Source organism: Hevea brasiliensis, chloroplast, assembly GCF_030052815.1.
Source record: "Hevea brasiliensis chloroplast, complete genome".
Taxonomy (NCBI): Eukaryota; Viridiplantae; Streptophyta; class Magnoliopsida; order Malpighiales; family Euphorbiaceae; genus Hevea; species Hevea brasiliensis.
This window is the reverse complement of record NC_015308.1, coordinates 5,001-15,000: the sequence shown is the minus strand read 5'-3', so window position 1 is coordinate 15,000 and position 10,000 is coordinate 5,001. Positions and strand designations below refer to the sequence as shown.

At 28.1% G+C, this 10,000-nt stretch overlaps 5 protein-coding genes and 6 non-coding genes across 11 annotated transcripts; 5 read left to right on the top strand and 6 right to left on the bottom strand. All coding sequences in view use genetic code 11, as the record gives it.

Annotated features, from left to right (window-relative positions):
- The first annotated feature begins 1,063 nt into the window (after window positions 1–1,063).
- trnC-GCA lies at window positions 1,064–1,144 on the top strand. The gene has a single exon. It is a non-coding gene; the product is annotated as a tRNA-Cys (tRNA).
- A 586-nt stretch (window positions 1,145–1,730) lies between these two features.
- Window positions 1,731–1,820, top strand: petN (cytochrome b6/f complex subunit VIII). The gene has a single exon. It carries the CDS (start codon window positions 1,731–1,733, stop codon window positions 1,818–1,820), a length of 90 nt encoding a protein of 29 aa, YP_004327648.1.
- Window positions 1,821–3,181: 1,361 nt separating this feature from the next.
- Window positions 3,182–3,286, bottom strand: psbM (photosystem II protein M). Its single transcript has one exon. It carries the CDS (start codon window positions 3,284–3,286, stop codon window positions 3,182–3,184), a length of 105 nt encoding a protein of 34 aa, YP_004327647.1.
- Window positions 3,287–4,199: 913 nt separating this feature from the next.
- trnD-GUC lies at window positions 4,200–4,273 on the bottom strand. Its single transcript has one exon. It is a non-coding gene; the product is annotated as a tRNA-Asp (tRNA).
- Window positions 4,274–4,731: 458 nt separating this feature from the next.
- trnY-GUA lies at window positions 4,732–4,815 on the bottom strand. Its single transcript has one exon. It is a non-coding gene; the product is annotated as a tRNA-Tyr (tRNA).
- A 59-nt stretch (window positions 4,816–4,874) lies between these two features.
- trnE-UUC lies at window positions 4,875–4,947 on the bottom strand. The gene has a single exon. It is a non-coding gene; the product is annotated as a tRNA-Glu (tRNA).
- Window positions 4,948–5,915: 968 nt separating this feature from the next.
- Window positions 5,916–6,003, top strand: trnS-GCU. Its single transcript has one exon. It is a non-coding gene; the product is annotated as a tRNA-Ser (tRNA).
- Window positions 6,004–6,148: 145 nt separating this feature from the next.
- psbI (photosystem II protein I) lies at window positions 6,149–6,259 on the bottom strand. Its single transcript has one exon. It carries the CDS (start codon window positions 6,257–6,259, stop codon window positions 6,149–6,151), a length of 111 nt encoding a protein of 36 aa, YP_004327646.1.
- A 425-nt stretch (window positions 6,260–6,684) lies between these two features.
- On the bottom strand, window positions 6,685–6,870 carry psbK (photosystem II protein K). The gene has a single exon. The coding sequence runs from the start codon at window positions 6,868–6,870 to the stop codon at window positions 6,685–6,687; it is 186 nt and encodes a 61-aa protein (YP_004327645.1).
- Window positions 6,871–7,227: 357 nt separating this feature from the next.
- On the top strand, window positions 7,228–7,299 carry trnQ-UUG. The gene has a single exon. It is a non-coding gene; the product is annotated as a tRNA-Gln (tRNA).
- A 1,137-nt stretch (window positions 7,300–8,436) lies between these two features.
- On the top strand, window positions 8,437–9,610 carry rps16 (ribosomal protein S16). Its single transcript has 2 exons — window positions 8,437–8,476; window positions 9,384–9,610. The coding sequence occupies exons 1-2, from the start codon at window positions 8,437–8,439 to the stop codon at window positions 9,608–9,610; spliced, it is 267 nt and encodes an 88-aa protein (YP_004327644.1).
- The last annotated feature ends 390 nt before the right edge of the window (window positions 9,611–10,000 follow it).

Sequence of the window (10,000 nt, the reverse complement as noted above, 5' to 3'; positions counted from 1 at the left end):
AAAATTTTATCTAACTCCATAGATGGATATGGAATGTATGAAATACATATGAACGGAGGAATAAAAAGAATTTTATACTCAAATTATAATTTGCAACAGATACAACTGGAAAAGAATTGAGAAATTTCACTTAACTTAGACTTATAAAATTTTGTATAGAATAGCAAAACAAAAAGTGATTCAATTTCTACCATTATTATGATATTACATATTCCAATACGATTGAATACCAGTAAAATAAATGGATTCGGGATTTAATCTTTCGATGAGATAAAGAACCAATAATCAGAAACAATATAAAGTTGATTTTTTTTAGTACTTAGTTTTTTCGTGGATTTCATTGTTTAGTTCAAAAAAAAACATAGAAGAAATCTATTTTTATCTATTTTTTTAATCGAGTTCATATAATACGATTGAAGTGCATAAGAAGGTTTGTTTATTAAACATACGCAGACATAACTATAACTATCTATAGTTATACGTCTCTTCTTTTACTGCAGTTCTATTTTGGACAGCGCATGTCATGCTCTATCAAAATTTCTATTCAATGAAAAATTGAATAGAAATTTTCTTATAGGAATCATAGACAGATAAGATAGCAGATTAGATATCTGTGTAAAATTTTATGTTCTAGGGTTTACATATACTCATAATTGTTGTTATAATTGAAATTGAGAAGAATTTTTTTATTGAAAAGAATCAATACTGATCGGTTATGTATCAATTTTATTATATAATTAGGATTAGGGAAATACTATTTTAGATTCAAATCCAAGAATTGTTCATGAATTCACAGTCAAGTCAATAGTTAATGGTTCCAATTTGTCCTTAATTTTGGCTTTTGTGGCTGAAAATTCATTTTTCATTTCAATAGACAATAGAAAGGGGAAAGAATTTAGAATTTAGATAGTGTATGTTTTGAGATACTATAAAAAAAATTAATCGAAAAAATAGATCCAATCGGAAGGATTTCTTTTTAGGAAAGGGATTAATAAAAATGGAATTCAAGATGCAAGTACAAAAAAAAAGAGGGGGGATATTTTCGTCTATTTTGTGTTGCCTTGGCGGCATGGCCGAGTGGTAAGGCGGGGGACTGCAAATCCTTTTTCCCCAGTTCAAATCCGGGTGTCGCCTGATCAACAAAAGGTGCAAAATGCTTTATTCCCTTTTGCTGATATAACTTGTCGAACTTTCCCCCAACAGAAGCACGCGAAGGAAAGGACATCTTGATACTTCCTTGATTCTAAACATCGGAAAATTCTGTTCTCTAAAGTGCTGTAAATTCTTGCATCTAGGATTCGGGGAAAGTTTATAGTGGTGAAAGGGAATCGGTAAATCTTGATATAATAGTCCTTCCACTACTAAGGTCTTTTGTATACAAACTCATGAGAATTCCTGAGTACTCAGGAATTCAATCAATCAAATAGTGATTGAATAGATAATTGGCCTTTACTTATACATATCTATTTTTTTCTTACATTTTAGTAACACTTTTTTGATACTTCCAAGGGTCTTGCTGCCTATTTTGTTTTTGTTTGTACTAAAAGTTTTTCGATTCTATTAGCAATCATATAAGCACTTCTTAGAATTAATTGGATTTTTTGGATTGTTTCATCAATATATTGAACAGAATCTTTTTTTTTTGACTCTGCGCCAGCGATTCTACTATTATTAGTGAACAATAATGGAAAAATTCCTTCATATTCATAGAGATAGAGGACATAATTCACATGGATATAGTAAGTCTCGCTTGGGCTGCTTTAATGGTAGTCTTTACATTTTCCCTTTCACTCGTAGTATGGGGAAGAAGTGGACTCTAGGGGTACTACTAATTGAGTTGAGAAATCAAACTGTATCAATTGTTTTATAGATCGTTTTGCAAAGATTTTTGAATTTAATTGTTTCAATTTCATTTAATTTAATTATTTAATTCAATTTCTAAATTCTTACAAATTTAGAAATTGAATTAAAAATATCTTCAATCCAAAATTATATTGGATTCGAGTGAAGTAATATATTCTATGAATAGAATAATATATGAATAATACCCTTTTAATCATAATTAAACAAATATTTCAATGATTCTCGTGTTCATATTTTGAAAGTAAAGGGAATACAAATGATAGGAAATTTATTCCAACAAAATTCTTCCTAAATTATCTATTTTGAGAAACTGGTTCTTACCAGAGTTATATATGAACAATGAAGAAGAGCGAACCCCCCCTTTTTTTTTTTGTTTGCCTCTTTCCTGTTCAAATTCAAAGAGAAAAGAGAGAAAAGAAAGTAGTTCTTTTATTAAATATCAAATATTAAAAGTGATTAAATTAAAGTGATTAAATTAAGTGAATTTTCTATGAGAAATAAGATAGACATAGTGATTCTCCAATGAGATACTATGCATACTAAGATATTTTCTTGCTTCGTGCTTTTAATCTTAATTTAGTATTTTTTATTATTTTAGAAATTGGATTTATGCTATACCTTATTGACTTGACTCATTTCATATCATGATTCAAAGGTTAAAAATCGGCAGGGTTTGCTGGTTTACTAATCCTTTTCGTTGTGAAATCTGAAAAAAGTTTTTATAGAACTCCTTTCCTTGGATGATCTGTCAACTGCTCAATCAATTACTTCTTCGAAATGCTAAAAAAAAAAAAAAAGATTTCTTGATTTTCTTTTATTAATATTTGTCCAGATTTATTCCTTTTGATTGATTTTATTCTTTCGGTAAATGCCGGGATTCATATTGAAAATAATAAGAAATCTAGGAATTAGAATCGTAAAAGTAAGAGTAAGAGTTGCCTTTCAACTCTTTTGGAATCAACACAAATCAAATAATGAAGAAATAGAATTGGGACATTATGTACATTACATATAGATAATTAATATCTAGATTAGATAATTAATATCTAGATATATAAATATAAGATTATATTATAGACTAATCTATATCTATATTAATCCTATATCTTTATACAGTACAACTTTATACACTAGAATAACAAATAAAGGATAGTATGATAGAAAGAAATAGATTTCTTTCTATCATACTATCGGATCTCATAGAATACTGCTAATTCTAGTCCGTTCCTTTCATCTAAGACGCAAAACAGGAATCCTTTTCATTTTTTTCTTCAATCATTGATATTGATAAGAACTAAGAAGTCAAGTTTCATTCAAATTAATCACCTTGACTAACTGTTTTTACGTATATTATAAGTAAAAAAGCAGTAGGAACTAGAATGAACAGTGCAGTCGCAATAAATGCAAGAATATTTACTTCCATAATCTCATCGTTTCGTTTTTCTTTACTTCGCAATAACTCGGGATTTAATCCCATAGAGATAATAAATCTTTCGCCTCTAAATTCAATGGGATGATTTCCATCTCGATGATATCGAGTCTGATCAATATCATGAATAACAATATCTGAGCTATCAAATCGATTCATCGTCGAGAATTGAATAGTATAACATAGAAAGATCGTTTATTCATACCGAATTCAAAAAATGGATTCTTGATTCAATTGAGAATTTCTTTACTTTACTTTATTTTTATTTATCATATTCTTATCATATTCTTTCTTTTCTATAAAATTTTCGCCTTCTTTGTACAATCATCTGACGAAGACCCACCTTTACACTTACATTGGTTACAACCAAACCCAAACAAACAATAGGAGCAAAACGGGTAAAGAGGCGTTAAGTTCTAAACTCCTTTTTTAATGATCTAATCTTATTGGAAAACAAAAAAATGTGATCAAGTCCCAATATAGTATAAAAAAATCGAATATTCTACCAAATTCATTTGTTTAGGATTTGTTTTTTTTTCAGCAAAAATCCTTAAAACAAAATTATTCATTCCCTCTCTAATAGAAGTGGGATCCTTATTTTTATTTGATCTTTATTTTTTTAATACCCCCTTTCTTTGGTAATGAAATGCATAGAATATATTAAAACTTCAATGCGCAATTTGAATGAGATAGATTGTTTAAAATTAAAATTTTGAATTGAGATTACACAAAATTGGAACAAAAAAAAAAAAAATATATATAAATAAGAACAATAAAAGAATAATAAAAGAATAATAATAATTAAGGATCCCCTTGGGAATGAAATTGTGCTATTTGCCCCCCTTTCGCAGAAAAGGGAGAGATGAATTGATGTATTTTTTTATTAGATTATTGGATTTGGATCCGTCGGGACTGACGGGGCTCGAACCCGCAGCTTCCGCCTTGACAGGGCGGTGCTCTGACCAATTGAACTACAATCCCGGGGAAATGCAATAAAGTGTACAGCATACATTTTCTTATGATTTCATTCAAACCCTTTACTATTTAGATTTGAAATTGGAATTGCCGCGTTGTAACAGAAACGGGAGTGATATATTGATATCCACATGGATATTCACTTTAGTTATAAAAGGGACAGGGATTACTAGTCATCTTTTCGTTATTTCAAATCAAAGTCGGATTGATAATAAAAAAAATCTTTCAATGAAAAAAGACTCTTTTTTTCTTTCCATTATTCTTTTTCTTAGACTTTATACTTACAAATCCTGATCTGAATCTAGATCATTAGCAAGATCATAATTTGTGAGAAAAAAAAAAAAATAAAGCAAATCAAATAAAGAACAGGTAGAGATATATCAGAGATTTTTACTTTTTTTCCGTATCAGGCATTTCGAGAGAACAAAGGGGTTATATCATTTCATGGCGGATCAGTGAATTATTGGGCCGAGCTGGATTTGAACCAGCGTAGACATATTGCCAACGAATTTACAGTCCGTCCCCATTAACCGCTCGGGCATCGACCCGGGAAGAATCAATTCCAGACTTATTAATAATCCATGATCAACTTCCTTTCGTAATACCCTACCCCCAGGGGAAGTCGAATCCCCGCTGCCTCCTTGAAAGAGAGATGTCCTGAACCACTAGACGATGGGGGCGCGTTTGCCCGCCCGCCAGCATACTATGCTCATAGTATGAACAGTTTTTGAAATTGTCAATATAACGAAATGTTATGACTAAATTCGAAGAATCTTTCTGTCTTTCACGATTCCATAGAATTTTTTGATTCTTATATTCATGAAAGATTCATTCTAATTGTCATTATCCATTATAATTAATATAATTCATTTAAAATTAATATATCCATTATAGTAAATGAATTATATTAATTTATTTAGAATTTTTTTTTTAGAATTTATATTATTTAGTAATTTAATTTCTATTTTATATTTATTATTTATTTATTTAGAATATTTTTTATTAATTTATATATAATAAATTTATATATAATTATAATAAATTTATATATAATATTTATTTTTTAATATTTATTTTTTAATATTTATTTTTTATATTTTATATTTATTATTAATTAATATTTATTATTAATTTAAATTTTTTTGAATCTTTTATTTTATAAATCAAATAAAAAAAATCAAATAAATAAGACTTCTTTTTTTTTATTTAAAAAATTTGAATTTAAAAAGATTATTTGATTTTTTTTATATTATATCAATCAATATTATATAATATTGATTGATATAATATATTGATTGGAATATAAAGTTGGAGATGTCTTTTTAGAGCCCTTACTTTATCTAAATATCTAAATGAAAATGGAAGAATTGCTGATGAAAGTTTTCCTATTTATCTTTTATTATTTTATAGTTATTATTATACACTAAATTATATAAATTATATAATAATATATAATAATATAGATAATATAGATATAATATATAATAATAGATAAATATATAGATAAATATAACAAATATAAAATAATAAAAGATAAATAGGAAAATAGAGAATTATGAAAGTAATAAAGAGAGAAAAAAGCCTTTATTTTTTCAAGCCTTACTTGTTGTGTAATGTAACATAGTAATTAATTATCCTTTTTCAATCGGGAGAGATGGCTGAGTGGACTAAAGCGTCGGATTGCTAATCCGTTGTACGAGTTATTCGTACCGAGGGTTCGAATCCCTCTCTTTCCGGTTTCGGTGATGACTTTGGAATTTTTTTTATCTTTTTCTTTAAAAATTTAGCGAACCTTTTTTTGTTTTATTTAATATTTAAAAATGTAGAATAGATAAAAAAATGCTAAGAACATTTAAAAATCAAGAAAAACCTTATTTTTTTTTATTCTTCACGTCCAGGATTACGTCCTGGATCATTAGATAAAAATCCAAAGATGAAGAGAGAAACAAAGAATATCACTACTGTGTAAACAAAGAGTTTGAGAGTAAGCATTATAAAATCTCCAAGATCTTTTTTTGGTTTAGAAAAAAAAAAAATAGATTCTCTATTTTTATACCACATATTCTATTTTAACACCAAGAAATGCAGTGGTTTCTAGAAATAGAAAAGACTTTTTCTTTTGTTAAATTCATTTGTATGTAATAAGAGTCGAGTCTTTCATTGCCAAAAAATTTCTTTCATACCTAAATTTAGATGTTTTTTTTCATAACTACAATTAGGGCTCTAATAGGATCTGGAATGGAAAAAAAAGTTCAGAATGAGAAAAAGTGGGATGATCCAGAATTCTCGCGTTTATACAATAACTTCAATGTTTGAATTAAGAGTTTATACTATAAGACTTATCTGATCTTATCAATTGTTATAATTTTTTTTTTTTCGAATAAATCATGAATTATTCTAGAACAATATTAAAGATCTCATCGAAAACTTACAGCAGCTTGCCAAACAAAGGCTAATAGAAAAAAGAGTACAGGGATTACTGGCATAACATCTACGATTGGATTCAAAAAGGCGTAGGCTTCGGGCAATTTTGTAAAGAAAAAATTGCTTGAAAAAATGGCAGAATTAAAACAGATAAAAATTAAACTAAAAATATTAAGCATAACAAGCATTTTTTTTTTGAAAATAATTGTATTTTGACTGAGTTATTAATATATTATTGATATAAAAATTGATAGAAAATAAAGCAAGGTAGACCAAAAACCCTTCTTTATTAAACTAAACTCACCCAATCAAAAATCCTTCAATTCTCAAATCAAAAAAGAATAGAGGAAATCATATTTTTTATACAATATCTTAATTGAATTATATATTATGATCAATAAATTCAGTTTAATTCTATATCTACATATACAAAAATCTTAACAACAAGCTAATATATTTTCTAAATTTTTTGATAGGAATTGACGAAGAACCAATACCAATATTAATTTTTATTAGTGTTGAATAGAAAATATAAATGGGGCGTGGCCAAGCGGTAAGGCAACGGGTTTTGGTCCCGCTATTCGGAGGTTCGAATCCTTCCGTCCCAGCTATTCTATATAAAAAACTATAGAAAAATATAAAAAAATGGGATCCTTCCTTATTTGATTCATCATCCCTCATATAACATATAATTGGGGAAGTAGATAGGAGTTCATTAGTAATGGAAGATATCAATTTCAACGCCTACGCCTGTTAAAATCTCATTAACAAACAAAGAAAATACATATATATGTATTTTCTTTTAACTAACCTCATTTTTTTTTTTTCAGATATTTTGTCTTTGGCTTTAACTTTAATGAAGAATTCTAAATCTATCTAAAAATCGAGACAGGGTTGATTCATATATCCTATTCACTTTACTTTGGGAAAAAATTTGAAAAAGACTCAAGTCGAGTCAAATAAACTACTAAAAAAATGAAGAAATGCTTATATGTATGTATTCTTAGCATTTTTTGATTAACACCTTTGTTTTGTTTCTATTTTTGGAATGTAAAAAAAATTCATCATCCCTTACGTAATTTCAATATTTAACTTAGAATATCCATAATTAATTCCAGCGACAATTCTTTAGTCTATCTAATAAATAAGATGTAAATAAGATGACCCTCTAGTATTTCGATACTGATTTTATCACTCAGTATCAAAGAATAACAACTTCAAATTTTCCTTACATCAGTCTTTTTTATCCACTACTGTACTAAAAAAAATTGGTATTTTTTTTTTAACCTATTTATTTGTTTTAAATCGTTGATGGTTTAATCCGAATTTGAATATGGGGGTTCTTTCTCTCTTATGATGATAAAATATGTTTCTTATTGTAAAACAAAATTTTATTCAAATAATGATATCGAGATAGGCAATTTTAAAATTAAATCTTTTTAAGGATTTTTTATGAGTTCTTGGGACTCGAAGAAATGTGAGATAGACGAATCTGTTCTATGGAGTCACTTGAAGATTCAAAAAGATCTTATTTCTTTGTCTTATTTCTAATATTAGAATTGTAAATAAAAAATATTCATACAATAAAATATGGGGTTAAGTTAAATTGAATTCTTTCTGACACTTCTTCAGAAATTAACCAATAGAAGTTAAATTTTTAGATTACTATGTACCGGTTGAATCAATGACTATTCACGATTCTATAATTGAATCAATTACATACTAGTTCAAAACTAAGGAATGTTATGGTAAAACTTCGTTTGAAACGATGTGGTAGAAAGCAACGTGCGACTTGAAGGACACGATCGGCTGTGGATTCTTACATCCACCCTATTAATATTATATAGTAATATTATATAGCATATAGTAATAGTATATAGGAATGAGGGTGCTCTTAGCTCGACATCGTTTGTTCTGTTATACACTAGAGCCTTCATTTTTTGTTGGGTTGTAATGTAAATAGTACATGGTGGAGCTCGAGTAGAAAGGATTGATTTCTTTCTTAGGGGCAAGAATCTAGGGTTAGTACTAATCAATAAGTTGGAACAACTTCGTAAGTATATTTTCGATATCGAAATAGAAAGAATCCAATTCGAGCAAGTTTAAAATCCAAGAAAAAGTTTGTTGGAATTACCAAAATTCTTTTGATTAAAAAATAAAGTGTATCACGCAGGAATCAATCGTTAGTCCGATTCTTTGATAGAAAAAAAATCACAAAAAGTGGTATGTTGCTGCCATTTTGAAACGATTAAAGATCACCGAAGTAATGTCTAAACCCAACGATTCAAGGCAAACATAAAGGATCCTGGAACAAGTAAATACCGTTTTCAATTGTCTCAACAATTAGATTAGAATGAAGAATCAAAAATAGATTATAAAAGAAAGAAACAAAATAAAGGGGATTAGAGATCACTCAATAAATGAAATGCCTAAAGGGTTCCCTTTGAGCTATTTGAAAGTTATCCAACTTGAGTTAGGAGGGTACAGATGATTTTTTCTTTTTGGTAAACAAAATAAGAAGAAAAGGGACTTAAATCATAGTTTAATTGATTTGATGATTTTATGGATCTATTTGACACTATAATTCTATACATATATAGAACTTCGAATCATTTTTCTCGAGCCGTACGAGGAGAAAACTTCTTATACGTTTCTACGGGAGGGGTCTTTTTTTTTCTACTTCTATCCCAATGAGTCGTTTATCGAATCGTTGCAATTGATGTTCGATCCCGAAGAGAAGGAAGAGATCTTCGGAAAGTGGGGTTTTATGATCCGATAAAAAATCAAACCTATTTAAATGTTCCTGCTATTCTATATTTCCTTGAAAAAGGCGCTCAACCTACAGGAACTGTTCATGATATTTTAAGAAAGGCGGGGGTTTTTACGGAACTTCGCCTTAATCAAACGCAATTTACTTAATGAAATACAGGGTGTGGGTAATTCGTATACATATATAGCTTTCTATAACCTTTTCTCTACTATCCCCCCCTCTCTTGTTCTATTCATACTCTATTCATACCTATTTTTTTTCTTCATTGTGTATTTTTTTTTTTCAATATATTCACATTCATATTGACAACAGTGTATCAAATAAATATAATCCGATCTGAGGTAATTGGATCTTATCTGTGGATCTATTTATCCCCGTTCCATGGATTTGGTTTTTTCTTCATTCAAGTGATGGGTTTCTTGGATTTGTTGTGATACAAAAGTTTTTTTTGATTGAAAAAAATGTATAAAAAAATGTTATTGTTATAGTTATAAAAAATATAGTTATAAAAAAGTATTTTTCTATATTTCTATATTTAT